Source organism: Ornithodoros turicata, chromosome 2 (assembly GCF_037126465.1).
Source record: "Ornithodoros turicata isolate Travis chromosome 2, ASM3712646v1, whole genome shotgun sequence".
NCBI lineage: Eukaryota > Metazoa > Arthropoda > Arachnida > Ixodida > Argasidae > Ornithodoros > Ornithodoros turicata.
In genome coordinates, this window is record NC_088202.1 from 31,931,761 (window position 1) to 31,951,488 (window position 19,728).

The 19,728-nt window shown below is 45.9% G+C and overlaps 1 protein-coding gene across 1 annotated transcript; it reads left to right on the top strand.

Annotated features, from left to right (window-relative positions):
• Nucleotides 1–4,044: 4,044 nt before the first annotated feature.
• On the top strand, nucleotides 4,045–6,824 carry LOC135384499 (E3 SUMO-protein ligase ZBED1-like). Its single transcript, XM_064613701.1, has 7 exons — nucleotides 4,045–4,157; nucleotides 4,228–4,402; nucleotides 5,202–5,513; nucleotides 5,638–5,838; nucleotides 6,035–6,287; nucleotides 6,350–6,600; nucleotides 6,681–6,824. The coding sequence occupies exons 1-7, from the start codon at nucleotides 4,045–4,047 to the stop codon at nucleotides 6,822–6,824; spliced, it is 1,449 nt and encodes a 482-aa protein (XP_064469771.1).
• The last annotated feature ends 12,904 nt before the right edge of the window (nucleotides 6,825–19,728 follow it).

Here is a 19,728-nt window from a genome sequence, read left to right on the forward strand (position 1 = left end):
TTTACTTTATTACGCAGTGAATGGTAACCACAATTTTTTCGTAGGTTTCTCTGGCATAAGTGATTCACTGTATGGCAGCACAAGTCCGTCTCTCAAATAGATATAGTGTCACGCGCGAAAATGTCACTGACCTTTTATAGCATACACCCTGTATTTCTTCAAGTGCCGGGGGCACCTATGAAGTGACTTGTAAGCGAGGAAGCGGAGGATTTTTTTGTGTTTCTTCAAGTTTTTATGAAGTTCTGTCGAAAGTGGGATATTTCCGCGTAGAATGTTCAGACAGATTTCCGAAAGGATTTGAATGTCGTCGCAGCTGAGCTCTTTAAGTAACTCTGCGCGGTGCGTCGGTTTGCTGGTGGCCAATACTTTCAGGAGCGTGAGATGTCTTCTAACATCGGCAGTCATTTCGCAGGCATAAACAGGAACTGCGGATCATGCAGTAAAATACACATTCTCAGGCTACGGGAAGGAGGTGTTTGCGAGTGAAGATCCACAACTAAATAACCGTGCGCCTTCTCCGTCGCCTGGTTATATGCGTCGAGAAAATAGGAGAGCCCCTGTTTCCCGAATACTTGACGTCCGAAGGTTTCGATCTGTTGTACGGACCGAGCGTTCCGGAACATTATGATATAACTGGCGTTCAGCGATATCGTTCGAAAAGAGGCGTTGTGATAGAACAAGGGTTGTGTGATCAGGATCACAGACGCATTCTTATGGTGGCTACCACGCACACTCTACTTCCTCTACTCTACGACTCTACTTCCGATAGAACCCCCTTTTGGTGATTTGATGGTCAATAACTATGAGAGTGGGATATTGTTCATCCCAATCTGTGGGTATCGTATCCATAAACTCCACACCGTCGAAATCCTTTTCCCATCCGGCTGCATACTTTCATACGTAGAGTATCTTCTGCGGTGGAGTGCTAAATAACTCAGGGTGTCTCATTATATTCTGCGTGAGCACCATCTTCCCACACATGAACGCGCCGGAGATGAGAATTCGAACGGGGTGCTGGAACTGCATGCGCATCGTGGAATAACTTGAGGAGACTGTGTAGCGAGGTGTGATGCATCTTTATTTTCATACATAGCTCCTAGCGCGATTGATGATCGTCTCCAGTACTCTTATTTCTTCCTGACATAGTTCCTGAAGATCGCGCAGTGATAGCTCCCTGTAAGCCGACAGGTACTCATCCAAGACTTCGCGTATGATATACCGCAACTTGTTTGCGGTGATACGGGAGCGCAATATGTGGCAGCACATCACGACGAAGTTCTCTCGCTTGTGTCACGCCTCAAAGCGAAACTGCGCGGAGTTGATGCACCTGAGTCGCGCCATCTGGTGGCACGAGGTAAGTTTGGACGTATGAGATAAAGCCGCAGCGGGATCGCTGCCGAGCGCGCCATCTGGCGGGGGCTAACGAAGGCTATGTTCAGCAGGCTTAGTCAACCAATCAGTGGGCTTAGAACGGGCCAATCGGTAGGCTTAAATTGGGGACGGCCGATCAGAAGGCTTAGAAAGTGGAAAATGTGGAGGGTGATCAGTAGGCTTAGAATGGACCAATCAGCGGAGCTGGTTAATTAGCATAAAGGGGTGGAGCTGTGTGCAGCGATACGCATGCAGCAATCAGCATGAAGTGGGCGGAGCCGAGTAATTAGCATAAAGGGGCAGAGCTACAGTCAACCAATCAATGATCAGTAGGCTTAGCACGGGCCATTCAGCGTGAACTGGGCGGAGCCAAGCCAACTAATTAGCATAAAGGAGCGGAGCTACGGTCAGCCAATCAAAGATCAGTAGGCTTAGCATGGGCCAATCAACGTGAAGTGGCCGGAGCTAATGCCGGCCAATCAGATGGCTTTGGATATGGCTTGTGTTGGATTAGAACTGGATTATGGCTTAGAATTGGATTCGAATTGGATTGAAATTGGATTAGAGACAACTCTTGGCTATAGGACATATAATTATACTACTTACGTGTCCGATGATGGTGAGTGTCTTTTTCACTCTGTGCAAGTGTTTTTCTGTGTTTGCTTTCCTCTGTTGCCCAGTGCTCGTGCGATTTTTCCTCGTGTAACACGGCTCCTGACATGCCCCGACCTGCATGCTTTCCTCTGTTTACACTCTGTATATTTTTCTGTTTTGACAAGAAAGATTCTTGTTGATCATTCTTGTCTTGACGATGACACTAGTGCTGCCCTGAATGGGAATGGTGCTAGAACAATTCTTAATAATTTTGTGATTAAATTAGTTCAGAAAGTAACCACAAGAGGGACAGATGCATGACTTTATAGAGGAGTAAAATAGCATTACGATTCAGCTCTGTGCCTGGCTCTCGGATAGAAAGGATGTATCTTTCTGAGCTCCTGTGACTGCCGTTGTGGTGGGCTGAGTTGTTGTGTAACTAATTCTTTCGCCAACTTTGTCCCCCTTTTTTACGATTTAAATGCCCGTGCATGTCGGGCGCTGGTTGCTGTTGTCCGGGCATCCCCGCCATTTTCTATCTTCTTCTGCCTTGGAAACAAGATTAGCGCTGGCGTGATTCTTAATAATTTTGTAATGAAATTAGTTGAGAAAGTAACCACTAGTGGGTTGCAGATGCGTGACTACATAGAGGAGAAAAAACCATTACGAGTCAGTTCTCTGCCTTGCTGTCAGATGGAGCAGTCACATCGTTCTGCGCTCCCCGTGACTGCTGTTGTGGTGGGCTGCTTTCCTTCGGTGCCTGATTCTTTTTGTTTTAGCTATTAATGGTTCGCATCAGTGTTGCGGATTTGAATCCACGGATTTGATTTAAATCCGGATTTAAATCCACCGGATCGCTGACGGATTTGATTTGCGATTTGATTTGCGCGAAAAAATAAGGGCTGGATTTGGATTCAATCGCATATTCCAGGTATGATTTGGATTTGGATTCAATCGCATTTTCCACAAATGATCTGGATTTGGATTGAATCGCTCCTTTTTCAGCGGATTTGCGCGTGGATTTCGCCAAGCTCCCTCACAAGATGCATGAATTTGAAATTGAGCGAAGCACTGTTTCGCATTCTACGCGAATTGATGTGACCTTGTCTGAAATTTGCACACGCACTAGCGGCGTCCTCTCCCCAGCCAGAGAAACAGGAGTAGCCGTTTCGTTCCAATCACTTCCCCTCACCGCACAGATGGAACACCGGGTGCAGTTCTTCGAAAGTAGTTAACGTTATTCTGTTGATCGGACGGCACCTTTCCCGTGGACCTCTAGCTGAGTCTTCAAGCACGAGTCATTTCAAGCTTGCCAAATCATGTCTCGAAATTCTAGGTCTTCCCCATCATATTGAACGCATATAGGTACACGCATTCACGTCAAAACAAAGTAAAAACGAAAAATACATATATCACATCCTATCATTTCGTGATGTCGGGAAGGCAAGCCTTCCCTACTCCGACTCTTCCTTGCGTTCTTCCCCCCCCCCCTTGATTAGAACAATCTGTACTGCACGAGTCCTGTTGTTGTTGTTGTAGTAGGAGGAAAGAGATGTCAGCCAGTAACAAGGCTTGGCTGTACGAACACGTTCGACGCTAACCAGAAACCATATTCCGCGAGCCGATCACAAAAAAGACGCCGTCCCCTAGCATTCCGGCTCGCCCGCCCGCCTGTCGGTCGGTAGCCAAGGCTACCAAGGTCCCTCCGGCCGCTCCACGATTGGTCTCCTCCGCGTGAAATGGCGCGCAGTGGTTGGCCTCGTCCGTGTGATGTTTCGAGAGAGAGAATCCCTGAATGCGTCGTCTGCTCTTACCAAGTTTTATATCAGACTGCACAGGAACAACGCCACCAATTCCCGTCGGGTTTTCGGCGTTATTATCAGTGATGAACGCGGAGTGAAACATCGCTACACTTTCGGAATCGACCGGGACGGAATGCCCGTTTCCTGCACGCGGCGAGCGAACGCTAGAGGTGACACAGTGAGGTCGCCTCCTGTCCACTCTTCTCATATCATCGACTTGACGTAACTAACCATTTCACCTGCTGTAGCGTCCTGTAGTAGGGTGTGCGTTCGTCGTATGCGTAAGCTCCGTGCTCAGGTGGACTGCGCAGAGTGCCAGTATGAAACCATGGAACTGGAGATTCCATTACACAAACATAGACAGCTCCGCAACGACTTTTCACGGGACATGTAAGCACTGCCAGAAGAAGGTGTCATCGAAGCCGCATGTTACATCCAATTTCATACGGCATTTGAGAAGGCGTCATTATCAAGAGTTTAAAGACCAAAGCGTGGTGCCGTCAAGCCCGTTTGAAGCTGCCTCCACATCAGCTTCAAGGAAGAAGGCTTTGGACACCGCCTTGTTCAAAATGATGTACACCGACATGCAGCCATTTAGCATCGTGGACAGGAATGGCTTCAGGGACTTCGTTGCGGTATGTAGTACGTACACGCTGTAGGGAGCTAACTTAATCTGTGATGGAAGCCTATCTCAACATTTGGGAGCACAGTAATCCAATACGCCGTAAACTCTGGCAATTTCGAGAGTGTGCATTCCTCCTTTGCAGGTGAAGCGATTGTAAAACATGGGACCGGTGCATTTCCTGACCTTTGCTTTATGCTTTGTACAGGCTTTCTGTTTTTGTCTTTCACACGGGGAATTTTCGGGACGGGAATTTTCCTTCATCTAGGAACCTTTCTTGGCCATCAGACCGCATCGCCCTTAGGGCATGGGCGCCGTCAGGGTTTTTTTCCAGGGGGGTTGGGGGCAAAACCTCATCCACGCTGTGTCCAGGGGGTGGTGCCTCTGATTTTGCCCAAAATGCCGTCAAAATGACATAATTTCCGGCACCCTCCCTTAGCGGCGCCCATGCCTTAGGGTTCTTAACCAAGCAAAAGCGGCTACAACGAGGCCTCAGGCTGGCAATTCTTTGGGTTCGGGGCGCGAGAGCCAGGCTCGAGCAGCTGGAGCCGAAGATTGGATGAGCCCAGGCCGGTGCCCGCGGCTTTGGTCCAGGTCCTGGCCTAAAAGTCTGGCGCGTGCAGCTGCAGAGATAGCAAGACCGTTACAGTTCGCAAGCAATTGGGTTGCGCTCTTTTATCACAATAACATGTACGTAGTGTGCTGATGGCGTAAGATGGGTAACTGCCGAAGTAACGGCACAATTTTGCTATCAGCACTGTACATGCATTACACATTTTCGCAGCATACTCCATTTAGTGAATCAATTTCAGACGCTTGACCACAAGTACACACTGCCAACGCGGGACCATCTGAAGGACGAAATGCTTCCGAAAGTTGTGGAAGACGTCTCGGCGATAATTAAAGCCCAGCTCAACGCTACTGAACACTGCGCGTCTGTGCTAGACATCTGGACATCAAGGAGCATGGAGAGTTTTCTGGCCATTAGCGTGTCGTTTGTTGACGAGGCATTTAAGCCACACCTCGTGCTTCTTACTTGCAAAGAGCTTACCTGCCGGCACACAGCGGACAATATTAGCGCGGAATACGAATCTGTGATATCATCTTGGGGGATAGCACATAAGGTAAGACTTTTGATACCAGCAAAACGCAGCAAGCTAGCTGTGTGCAGACTGCGATGTGAAGGTGCGAGCGTGCTTAAGACTTTTCATTTTTCGTGCTTTCCTGTTAACGACTATCATTATTCAGGTGCGCCGGGTTGTGACCGATAATGCATCGGCTATGGTTAAAGCTTTCGCTCTTCCTGGCTGGACAGCACAGGAGGACGAGCCCGATGATGATGACGCTGATGTCATCGTTATTGCAGACAAAGAGCCGGAAGTGAGGTTGGCGTCTCACTTCGGGTGCACTGCTCACAAATTACAGCTGGTTGTGAAAGATGGCCTAAAGGTAAGCGGAAAGGTGTGTTGTCCCTAGCCCCTTGTGAGACCTACCTTTTCGCTACTAACGTCTTCAGGGAAAGACATAATTTTTTCTTTGATAGCTACGTTCTTGAAAAATATTTGGCTGAACACGCTATATATAAAAGGGTCGGTGAAATGTCGGCATGCGAGAAGTGAGTACCTTCTAATATACATGTTCTCAGGATCGTGCAGCCTCGGATGTCCTTAAGAAGTGCTCGAACATTGTGAGATATGTGCGGAAGAGTCCAGGAGATACGAAAATCATACTTGAAGCGTCGGGGCTCCACTTAAACGCTGCTGTTACAACACGCTGGAATTCCCAACTGGCCATGGTACGGAAGGTACTACGCGTCTTCCAGGCCGCCCCCAATTTAACGGATAAGCTGTCTGCATGCAAGAAGGAGCGGCTGAATAGTTATGAGCTGCGGCTGCTAGGTAAGAGTGCAGTCACGTTGAGGAAAGCGCCGGAGATTGACTCTGCAGCTTGGTACTTCTAGGAGACCTTGTGGCAGTGCTATCACCATTTGAAGAGGCAACAAACGTGCTACAGCGAGACTTTGAAACTGTCGGCCTCCTTCTCCCTGCTCTCGCGAACCTGGAACAGTCATTGCTTCGATTGAAAGAAGAGACGCTGCCGGCGTTAAGCAAAGTTTTGTCAGCACTTTCGGAAGGACTGAAGAAACGGTTTGAACCTGCCTACGACGACGACTTCTTCCTCGTCGGCACCTTTCTGGACCCCTGCTTCAAGGTACCAGCTTTTTCCTAACGTGGACCTCATCGGCTTCCTTTTTTCCTTGAATTCTAATTATTTTTCACGTCAAATTTCAGTTAGAGTGGTGCAAGGACGAGCGTGTCAAGGAAGCTATGAAAGCGCGAACACTAAGCTTCATCCCATCAGGTCCCGAACCTCCGGTCCGGAGGATCGCAGTGCTCCTGCTCAACAAAAGAAACGTTCACTCTTTGGGGAGTTGACCCGCTCGTCGTCTTCTTCAATGGGAACCCGCACAGCAAGAGCAAACGACGAAGTAGCGGTCTATCTAAGCGAGGGTACAGTGGACGATGACGTTTCGCCGCTGAGCTTTTGGAGATCCGCAGCGACGCGCTACCCACTGCTTTCAGAAGTAGCCAAACAAGTGTTTGCAATACCCGCAAGTTCTGGAGCTGTTGAGCGCGTATTCTCCGCGGCGAGTTTGATTGAGACTGCGAAAAGAAACCGGCTGCATCCTACCACTCTGGAGCAACTACTCTTTCTCAACAAGAACCACCGAGAGTAGCATTGCATACATGTGCAGTGCATGCATAGATCGAGTAGATCGAATGAAGCTTATCTGTGTTGTGTTGTGTGGAACTGCGTATGTCTAATTTCCTTTGTAGGTTATTATTGCGCTGAGCGTGACCGTAACCTATAGCCGCAGCTCGGGAGATGAGTAGCACACAGGCTGATACGTGGTGATTGATAGTCTGGTGGTACACGCCGAGCAGGTGTAACCGAAAATATCTTTCCAAACTCACAAATTTATGTCCGAAAATATGAATAAAAATTCGGCCAGCAGATTGGCAGGTTGGCTCTTTATATCCTCGTCAATCAGACGAAACTTATTGCTCTTTGTGCCATGTCACGCTGTTATTTAAGCGTTGTTTAGTGAATACATGCAGTATTAGTCATTTGTAGACATGGTTATACATCTAGTAATGCTACTGCAAGAATTTTGGCTTCCGGATTTGTCAAAAGATTCGATAAATCCGGATTTAAAAGCGGATCTGATTTAGGTCCGGAAAAACAAATCCGGATTTAAAAGGATTTGATTTAACGTGTCAAAATTAAATCCGGACTTGATTTGGATTTGATTTACTACCTTCAGAAAAAATGCGGATTTGATTTAAATCCGATTTGAGCGGCCAAATCCGCAACACTGGTTCGCATATTTACTCTTGCTTTCACAGCCTCCGTATTATGAGTGTTTTTCTCTTTGCATGTCCAGAGCTGTCCTAACCTGCCAAGACATGCCATGGTGAGGTCACAGCTGATGTCACAGGATGTCCGGAACTGGTGGTCACAGCTGCGGTGCTTTGCAGCCTGCCTCTGTACTCCGTTGCCTAGTGATGGTCAGGGGCCGTTCCGGACCGCTTTCTTCCAAGATGGCATCGTTGATCTTCAACGAAACTCCTTCTCTCCACTCTATTTCTATTTTTTTTATTTTATTTTATTTTCTACATATTTTTTTATTTTTTAGCAGCTGAAGTAGCCGCAAACTCACACAGTGGTCTCCACACGAGTTGATGCTCCTCAATTAGTGCAATGACTCACTGAATGATCCTAATTACTGTGGGGGGTCCCAAATTACTCTAATTGCTAATTAATGGCTTCCAGGCCAAGTAGTGAGTTTCCGGATACTTGAGCTGATCATATACTACCCCCATGTTTGTAGTGAACATTTGCATGATTGCAATTACGAAGGGGACGCTGAATATCTTCAACGTACTGGATAACGAACTCAGTGTCGTTTGAATCAATGTGTAGCACCATCACAATACCTGTCCACACCGGGCAAAGAACATCCACCTAAACGGCACAAAAGTGTGGGTACTTTTCGTTATTGGGGCTAACAAAGAACTGTCAGTCCGTGTGGTCCAAATCCTATCACAGATTTCAAAATTGCGTAAATGGGTTAATTCTCATCTGCTGACTTGGAACCTTGCGGCCGCTTACAGCACACAAGAGGGAGAATGAGAGAGTAAAAGAAAGACAAAAAAGAAGTTACTGAATCCAGTCACGAAACTCAGGTGGTGCACTGTTGATAAAAACAGACTTCGTTTAGCATGATCTTAGTAACCATACTTTAACAGATTATTTATGTAATATATTGAACATATATGTATCTGTTCTTTTCTCTTTACTCATCTGCTTTCATGTTCATGTTTACAGGTAACCTCCTCAGTGGAGTCTGAAACGCCTGAAGTGAGACAGCATGCTCACTGCAACCCACTATTCAGAGCAGACCGATGTTGTGCAGCCTCCTTCCAGATTCCTTTTTGCAGCATTGTCTTGCCTACCATTCGGGCTCTGTGTGTTGTTCGCAAGTTTTTTTTTTATTATTATTATTTAATTTCAGTTTGCTTCATCATGTGCACAAATATGATATTGAGGGGGACATTTTCTTGCTTACACCTGAATAAGCTAGGTTGCTTTTAAGAGCTGCACACTTTTGTTCCTTATCTTATAATCATTACTCAGGTGGATTACTACATCCATTTACATTCACCGGAACTGGTGGTGCATACTGTGTTATTCATTTCCTTCTCTAAAACCAGTGCGGCCCATGTGTACGGCAGCTGAAGTCTTTCACCAGGGTAACATGCCAGAACAACTCCAGCAAGTGCTCTGCAGTTCACCTCTAAATAAATAAACCTAAGTTTGATGCACTATGTCCTCAGGAGATTTTGTTCCTGCTACAACTCTACACTTTGTTTTACATTTCCAAAAATAACCTTACCAACCATTACCATACCAGTGGTGATCTGCTGTGTTCAACCAGTTCAACTTGCTCTGGGCATCCTGTAAAGCCTGTGCAGCTACTTCAGCCCTTATTTACTGGTAACATTGGTGCGCTGTGTGACAGTGTAAAATAGAATAAATCCTGTGTTTGGATATGCATAGAAATGCTGTATGTGTAGCATATAATGTGTATATGTAGATGTTAGGTCTTATATATTTTAGTTATTGTACTGTTTGAGCTAAATGTCGATATTTTAGCTGTTTGAGCCTAGTGCCCGCATCCTTGACACACATACAAGTGTGCCCACACCCTTGGTGGAGCCTGCAGAGTTGAGGACTCTCTGCCCAGGTGGCAAATGGAATAGTTCTTTCATAAAGAAAGCAGATTTCTGCCGGAAGACCAAAACGCAATTTATTTGAAATAGTACGAATTACTTGTCGTTTTTGTAATTGCAAAATATAGGGCATGCTACATGACTACTGGGGCTTCTTGGTTCTTTTCAGTTACCTCAACTCATGACTTCAGACTTATGTAACACAATAATATAAAGTGACAATGACGTAGGCGAAGTGGTGTCGTTAGATTGTGTCCCTCTGTCTCGGGATTATGAATGTATTGCACAGTATTGGAAACATGGTTGAACAATAAATGTGTTAAACAACAAACAGTTATCAGAAATATATACGATGTGCAGAATACCCTGCAGTAGAGTTTCTGTAGGCATGGTGGGTGTTAATGCTAAATGTTCTGATTTACGACGAGCTCGACATTGAGTACGTCATAAAACATAGTTTCTTGCGTGAAACATATATTTAGGCAAACAACAAGTCCTTAGGAAAGGAAGGAAATACAGCCAGCCCGTCCGGTCTGTAGCCCAAGCAATGCAGAGTAAATCAGAATCGCTTGAAGGCGTGAAGCTGCTTTCAATAATCATGCCCAGCAATTCGGGACAAAACGTAAAGCAGGGTTCACCTGATACTGCTCCCATAGAAGCCATGTATTAGGAATAGAAAAGCGCGTGCAGCACGTTCCGTTCTTACCGCTTTGCATTCGTTCTCTAGTGGGACGTTGTCTGTGTCAAAGCGAAACATATGGTGCAAGTTTCGTTAACGAATATTGGGGTCTTCGAGGTTCCATTTTGGTTCCAAATTTCTGACCTGTAAAGTAGGCTTCACCAGATGCACTGAAGCGCTGGTTGTAGCCCTCTACCTGGTGAGTTAGCGCAAATACTCCAGTACTTTGCAAGAAACGCGTGAGCAATTGGACGTTCTGTACGGCATTTCAAACACGCTACAAGACAGATAAGTTCGCATAATTTGTTGCGCATGCAAAGAAGCAAAAAAATCTCTTGCTGTCACGAGACTCTTGCTTCGATGCACGGAGCTTGTGAGGAGGTCTGAGGCCAGTGGCGCGCAGGCAAGGAATATCGTGGTATGAGCGGTGGTAAACAAGAACAGATGCCAACATTAGAGCACTAAGTTGATTCCTTTCGCCTGGTAAAGCATGCATCATCTACCTACCGCCACGGGATGCGCGTATTGAAAATCAAAGAGCGCGTGTAGTGCGTTGTTTTTCTTATAGTGATGTTTCTAAATGCATATTTGCGGGTGAATATTGTCAGGTTCCTTTGGGGTCTCTCCTGCGTCGACTCCTCCTCAATGTGGCTTTCACCCCACAATTCCAGTGCATGATCAGATGCTGGAACACAAGCCTCTGCTCAACCTGCGGTGTCGTTGTGAACTCTGAGCACATTCTTATGGAACGTGCACTCTACTGCCCGCAAAGGCGGATTCTGTGTGATGAGCTTGCCCCCTATCAGCAAGACACCACTTAATTTAGCTGCACTCATTGTCCCCGTGAAGATCCTGTGCTCCATCGTCGGGTTCTTCACCTGTTCATGAACTTCCTGTCGTCCACTGGATTGCTCCAGTCGCTCTAATTCTTTCTCGTATTTTCATTCATCCTCCTCATATAATGTTTCACGTGCAATGTGGTAGGGTACCGCACCGCCGCGGTGAAACACCCCATCTCATCGTCATCATTTATTGTTGTTGTTGTTGTCCCTTGAGGTTCCAAACTTTCCAGTTCGGCTTGTTGAGGGAGCTTCACTTGGGAGCCCCAATCTGGCTGGTTCCTCTGCACAATTCCGCATGAACTTCGCGTGCTCCAAATACCGCTAATAATCTTAATGCGCAAATAATGCAATATATTCAAACGATAATGGTAACATCCCAGTTACGAACATCGGATTCGAAAGTCTCGAAAGTACAGAATCTGCCATCTTTCTTCTTTATGATTCGTCCTTGAAACAGCTGATTTATGCAGCGATATTTGCGTATAGATGATTTTTTGTTCGTGCTACTTGACTACGCGTGTTGCGGATCGTTTTTTCTCACTTTGATTGGTAACATATAGGGTAAGGTGGGGCAAGATGAGACACGGGCCAAGACGCGACATTCTTTACTCGACGCCGCCTGTCTCAGAGACGCGTTGCTGCATGCTCTTGAAACTTTACTCATGTGCGGCTCTACATGTCCGGTTTATTGCACGTGAGAATTGTACGTACTGGTGTATGCGTTTAGGAGAAAAATATCGGTAACTTCTGACTGGAATGTAAAGACCCGACAAAAAGGCGCGATTTTCTGTAGTCCGTTTGTTGCAATCAGTGCGGCAGCGTTTCGCAGCCTTTTCTGTCAATGGAAGTTCACATCCCGTTTTTTTTTTATTCATTCTTCTAGATATATACAAAATATGGGCACTCTTGGTTATTCACTGTTGAACAGAAAAAATAATGCGTCCGACGACATGCACGGGGCAAGACGCGACAATTTAATGTAATTTTAAATGAAAGCAAATTCAATTTCATGTGATTTAAAAACTGATAAGTCAACTATTAGGTGGCTTTATGCCTGTTCCTCAGGGATTTCTTTTGTGCATATTGTGTAGTATTTTCCAGCAAATTTTCCTGTTTCCTAGGATATTTCCAGCGAAGCAGAAGCGCACACAAAAGCGAGTCACCAGCGACACGTCAGACGGGCCGTGCCCTGTTTGTAAAGGACGGTGGAGCAAAATAGCACCGGGTTGGGTGCGGTTTTATTGGACATTATATGTGGTTTTGGTGGGCTCAGGGGGTTGTGTAGGGGTCTACGGGCTTCACTTTGTCTGCATGAATTGCAAAAACTAATTTGTGTAGTTCATTACCATGGCGTGTCTCATCTTGCCCCAGGCGATGCCTCGTCTTGCCCAGAGGGTTGGGGCAAGATGAGACAATCTGCGTTTTCAAATTTCTTGTTCTGTAATTATATTAGACCGGCTACATTCGTTCTCCATTTACAGGTCAGAAGTTGTAGAACCCGGAGAATGTGTCTATGACTAGTTTTCTTGAAAAACACGAAAAATAAAAATTTCACGTTAAATTGCAAATTTCTGTCTCATTTTGCCCCATTACCCAATATATATTTCTGTGCTAGCTACCGTGGCATAGTGGTTAGAATTACTCATTTCCACGCAGAGACTGGGAGGTGACGCGGGTTCGAGTCCTGGCACCGGCTGTGTTGTCCGAGGTTCTCTCTGGCTTTTCGGGCAGACTTTCCAGACGAATGTCTGCACAGTTCTCGCTGAAATCTGCCGAAGACGCATACTAACCCCCTATCCTTCCTGCTGTCCTCTCTGCATCTGTCCACGTCTGTACGCCGCTCATAGCTACATTTGCTTCGCGGCGCTAACACTGAACTTAAAAAAGAGCAATTGTTTGTGTCCTTTGTCGTCCAGTGTTTATCATCGCGTCTCTCTTTGTACAAGGTGGGAATTCTCCTGCTACCCGCAAAAGAAAAGAAAGAAGCAGAGCATTTCGTACATAGAATGTGCGCAATAGACTACCCGCTGTTTGCGAACAGTCTACGTCACACTGCCAAATGTCGCGACCGTCGTTGGCAAAATAAAGCGACGTGGGTTGGCAGCTGCCGACCACATGAGTTGTTTCCGATAATGGATGCCATTGCAAGAAGGAGATACCAAGGAAAACTTCATGTGCGAGGCAGAACTACCCTGACCTCACCTCACCAAAACGCGAAAACCACGACGTTAAACGACAGCGACAACCACGTGTGCTTGCTTTGCCAAAGATCCACTCTTTCCCAGTTTCATGATATCTGGGTATGACGTGCCGCTGCGGGGGGTCTATTGGTACAGCTTGGGATAAACGTTTACGGAACACGGCGCTGACGTATTTCTTCATCGGAGCGGCGCTCTGCTAACTATCAGGAGGAGATCGAATAAGAAACGGGTGACCAGCTATTCTCTGAGTGTGTGTGTGCGTCCGCTCTGGTTTGTTGCTGGGCTGTCGCTCCAATGGAGAAATGCAACACCACGGTGCGCCGTGAACTGGTGTCCTAAGCTGCACATCAAGCGGAAAACCAACTAACTGTCCTGCAGCGGAGCATAATTCGTAAAAATGAACGTCAATTCCCTTTGCTGAGTATCGCACTGCAGCGCACAGTTCCAGCAATTTTCGTTTAAAGGTAAGCTACGCCGATTTCCCGATGTGTTGAAACGGTTGTGATATTCAGAACGAGCACATCCAACTGCCCCCGAAACGCACCTTCGTTTCTCAATTTTGTCTTCCTATTACGAAAATTAATTCATCAAAGAAACCAAAACAAGCCATGGGCGCAGCCATTTTTGTGACGTAGATGGGATAAACCTGCTCCATCTACGTAGATAGAGAATCGTGCGTCTGATTGGATGAAAGCTGAGGCTTTCTCTGACTTCCCTGGCGTCTTCTCCCGTTTGCGAGGAAATCCAGTTATGGCCGCCGGCTACGATGAGCGTTTCGTCCGACGTAATCCCGAGAACTATTGAACGATGGAAACAACAACCGCGAACTCACCTCAACATCATTTTCCGCGTGAAATTGTGATCATGTGCTCGAGAACGTCGCAGTTCAACCGTTCGGCTGCCATTCACGTCAACCCGTTTGCTGCTTTTACTACAAGTGCAGGAATGGGAGCGATTGAGCAACAACGTGAGACTTGGTGATCGTTTGAGCATATACCTGCAGAGGACTGGTCTTCAAATAAAGAAGGCCGTATTTCTGCCCATGCACATCGTGCGATTGCCAGGCTTGTTACACGAGATGCATATATTGTGCAGCATCATAGCGCGACTGCAATGAACGACGTAGGAATGTATCGTGACCACTCGAACTGCATTCGTTGAACCATTCGTCGGTTATATGAAAGTGTTCATTAGAGTTGCCGCGCACAAAAAGTGTTGGATGTAGTTTTGTAGTGTGTTGTTTATCTCGTAGAGCGCATCGCTGCATGTAGGTCGAGAGCCCTTATACGTATTTTTGCATGTTTACTTGAGTGTGCGCATTGTTCTATACCACACAGGCCATATTTCATTCATAATAGTTTCGCAAATAAACACGTAGATCCGATATTGCTTTTGAGTTAGGCATAGTGTCTTCAGATCAGGGTATGTGTACCCTGTTTGCTGGGCCCAACAGCACATACTTTGCCATGACACAAATATATGAAGCAACCAATGTACCCTCTACTTTATTATGGTTATTAGTCAACACTGCCAAGAACGTGGGAACACAGTCTTGTACCACCTACACTTTTCAAAACGACCTTCACACACGACACATTGTAGGTCAGCGAGACTCCAAACGTGAACAACTGTTAGATTACATGATGTAGAATGCTCTATAGTACAGTAAAACCTTCAAAGTCGGACACCTCCCTACCTCGGACAACTCCCCATGATTTCATTGCACGGGCAGGCTCCCATTGAAACTACATGGGGAGGAAATTCTCTATGTCGGACACCTCCCTATCTTGGAAGTAGGAAAGGGTTTTCCCTGCAAAGTCGGACAAAACCCTGGCCAAATTACCTCAATATCGGCCCATCTTTGCACCAAAAAGACCCAAAATGAGCCAGTGGCCTTGACTTTTGCCCCCTTTTCCCCCTATTCTGGTCTCAGCATTTTGTTGCTTTAGTTTTTAGAGTCCAAAAACAACTGCTGTCAGTCTACATTGTAATTATTTTTGTGAGCACTTGTCTTCAGTTTGTCTAGAGCCTTTGAACGAGCACTGCACCAAAGCTATGAGAAGTAGGCTGACGCTTCAGAGATAAGTCCTTGCTGCTCGAAAGGCTCCGGAGGTAATGCCATTGAGTAGAATCTGAACGGAATTGAATATACTAAAATCAATAATAATTATCAGTGAGTGGGTAGAGGTACCACTACCAGGCACCACCACCAGGTACCACTAAGGACCTTAAATTGAAGAAGGGGGACATTTCTCACAGCTGTGATCTCTTCCATTTTTTGTTGCCGTCATATTCTGTAACCCGGCCACCTCTATAAGTAGGAGACGCTTGGGCTGCACCGTGGGTGTCCAACATAGGAAGGTTTCACTGTATTTATGTTCCGTGTCATGTGACCACAAACAATATATGCTTTTGCTCATGCTGCACAGCACAGGCGAATTGAGCTGCATGTGAGGATAATAACATGAAACCCGTGGTGCGGAGGAAAAGGCATGACTTTACGGTCCCTGTGTCAGTTGTTTCATGTTGTAATTGCGTACCAGCTGGCCTGTACCTGAGAATAGGTTTGATGCATTGTACACGCAGCATAGACATGCAGTATGTGGTGTGTTGTAATGCTCCATGTGGATTGTTTCGGTACAATCTTGAACTATGCATACCAAGGGGTAGGGCATCTGCGTGACAGGTTTACCTGGAAGTAAGAATGTAAATGTTAGCTGAAGTCATTGAATAATTAACATTATCAATATACTGCTGCAGATCATACCAACAATAGCACACGAGATGCTCCGATATGTTATGCAGGAATGTCTCTGTACTCACAATATTAGTACAGCAGCTACAGAAAGGCATAAAACAAGTTTTTGTATACATGATACCACTTGAATGCAACACAAGCTTCTGCTGCACTGCCAGAACACCACGGCACAGATTTACCTTACTTCACCTGAGAAAAAGTATGTACTGTTGCACATATGATGCTGTTTGAATGTCTCGAAAAACATAATTTATGACCGAAAGACATCAACTGGAAGATTTCGATTTACCTTAGTCAAAACTGAGAAAAAGTATGTGCTGTTGCACACATGAAACTGCTTGAACTGCCCTTGAGCGCTCTGGAAGAACACCTTATTGGTGACCAAAATACAACAGCTGAGCCAACATTGAAGTTATACCTTACTCAAAATAAACAAGATGTGCTGCCGTGCATATGATACGATGATACTGCTTAAATGTACTCTGAAAGCGCTGGCACCTCAGGCATGGTTCCTCTAAGCTAGCGAGCAACAGCAAGGGTATACGGACACAAGAAGTCGAGCACAAGTGATGGAATGCACTTGATTAATCAGAAAATGAAATGTCTCAGTACCAGGTGTCACTGTCCCGTCAACAAAAATATATGAACTTTGAAGGGGCGTCTGGTTGGCACTGGTGAAAGCCTTCAGCTTGAAACCCAGACGGTGATAGTTAAGACGTGGAGTGCAAGCTTTTCGGTGGTGCCAGAATGCCTGCGAAATCATTTAACAAATGATGCAATTCGAAATCTGTACTGGGAATACACCCGCTGGGGCGTAATTTCTAAAGGATGAAGCAGTAACTGACAGATAGCGTATTTTTCTCTTCTACGCGATGCAATTTACACCGCATGACTGACTTGTCTAACATTACGCGTCTCACCTTTATCTGCTGCCTAGTCCTGCCCCTGCAATCTCCTGCTGCAGATAAGGTTGGCACAGCATCCCGGACGAGACATCTTCAGCTTCTTGTGAAACAAGTTGCGCATTGCTTCCGTAACATTCGTATGAGCCAGATGAACAGATCAAATCACTGCTTTCGAAGGTGGCACCCAGTCGGAGTTGTAACCGATTGTTGTTCTCTTTCGCCTTTCGGAAGATTGTGGTTTGAAACATTGGGACAGCATGCTGAAGTGTTCTTGCAGATGGGAGCAAAACGCTCACGCATTCTCGGCACGCAGCACAAAGCACGAATGACACCAGGATGTCTGTACTGGCCTAACAAATGCTTTGCAGTCGAAGGAAGCAAAACTCACGTTCCTCGTGGGTTTAGCGAAGTCCAGAAATATATTGGTTCCCTAATAGCGAACTGTTTATCACTTCCCTAATGTGAATCTGCGCAGCAGACGGCTCGGCAGAAGAAACTGGCCGGCTTGGCGGAAGAAACCAAGCCAAAAGTCATGCCAAGCCGGAGCGAGGGCAGACCACGAATGTGTCGTCGACACAGGGTTTGCGGGACACAAGACGGGATGTCAGTGAAACTAAAAATTCACTTTTTCGGAAAACCACGAGGAGTTTGGGATAACTATTTTGCATACATAATCAGTGTTCCCTTATGAACACATCGTGTGAGTACCATTCCATTCTGTAACACTCGAAAATCGGCGTAGCTGAGCTTTAAACATTTCCGCACATAAAGGTAACATCATGACGCTTTTACAGCATCCTGCTCTATGCGATGAAGAAGCTCCACGAGTGTATGCAACGTGTTGTGATCGAACCACGTTATCTTTACTTCACCAGTAAAATATCAATCAGAAAACATACAACGCCCTGGTAGATTTATCGCTTATCGCTACTTCAGAGACACCTAAGAGGGAAGCAACGCTGCCTCTGACGCCCCCAAATCGCACAATATCGTTTTTCTTATTTCGTTTTTTTTTTTTTCATATCTTCAGGTTGATGGAACCACATATCCGTAGGTTCAATGACGTACGCTGAACTGCGCGCGGAACTGCGCGCGGAGCTCGACGCGGAGCTCGACGTAATCAGGCGAGGTGTCATAGTGACACCTCGAAGGACATAAGGAAGCTCAGGCAAATATTACGATGTGTGTTGAGCAACAGCCCTTGAGCCGCCGCTGCATTTCTTGTTGAAACTTTTTGTACTTTTCTGTCTTAGTGGCCTTCTGCATACTGAAATTTCTGTGTTTTCCTACCTAATCAAACCAAAGTGCAAACTGAGGAGTCTCAATAATGCTGTGCTGACTGCTTCAGATCACTCGCACGTAAAAAAAGAAATAAAAGCGAAAAGCCATGATCGTACTCTACATCACGCTTCGGCGGGTAAATTGCTGTTCGTGTTATGTGGAAGACATATTTCTTCAGCTGTTTGTAATCGAATTAGCCAACTTCTCCGGGTGTCAAAAACAGCACTATATGCTCTTTTTTCCTTTTGCTGACTTTACTTTTCGTTATCAATCATTCAAGCGTCAATGTAAAAAGTACCTTATTTACCGGAGTCCCCAACAGCTAGTTTTAGTGCAAAGGGATAGCGTGGTGGTTATGCGCACTGCGCGAAGCTCTCTTTTGCTGGAACATATCGCTGTAGAAGATACGCAGCTAGAGACAAGGGACGACAGACTTCACGCAAGAACTGCTTACTAACCGAATTTAATGCAACAGAAAACGAGTAAAACCCAAAGAGAAGTGACAAGAAAAGTTGTCTTCTTAGTCATTACCTTCCTGTTCGGTGGTCAATTGACTTATCGCCACAAGAGATTAGCTTCCTGTACGACAGGCGCTGTTAGACCCCCGAAGAGGAAGATAGTGACTAACAAGCCAGTTTTTCCTATCGCTTTCGCTTGTATTTTCCTTGTTTTCTGTTGCATGAAATTATGTCAGTTGTTAGTAAGCATGCAGTTGTTGCGGGTTTGTCGTCCTTTGGCTCTGTCTGCGTATCTTCTGTAGATCGCTTTATGTTTTACGCGTGCACAGAACCAACAACGCTATCAGTTACATACGCAAAGGCGATAGCGTACGATGCACTAAAACTATCTGATAGTGAGCTTTAGTGCATCGTACGGTATCTCCTTTGCGCACGTAAAGGATAGCGTTGTTGGTTCTGCGCATGAGGAAAACAGAGCTTCGCGCATTAGAGAGCTGCGCAGGACCACCACACTATCTCTTACGTATGCAAAGGCGATAGCGTACGATGCACTAAAACTATCTGATAGTGAGCTTTAGTGCATCGTACGGTATCTCCTTTGCGCACGTAAAGGATAGCGTTGTTGGTTCTGCGCATGCGGAAAACAGAGCTTCGCGCATTAGAGAGCTGCGCAGGACCACCACACTAGTAGTAAGTACTGACCACGTTTATCCGGAAACGCACATCTTCGTCTGGACGCCATTAATTAGCAATTAGAGCTAATTGGGACCCCCCACATTAATCAGCACCCTCCAGGGAGCCATCACACTAATTGGGGAATGTCTATCTCGCGTCCAGACCAGTTGTGCGTTTCCGGATAATCGTGGTCATAAAAAAAAAAAAAAAATAGGCAGAAAATAAAATAAAAAGATAGAAATGGAG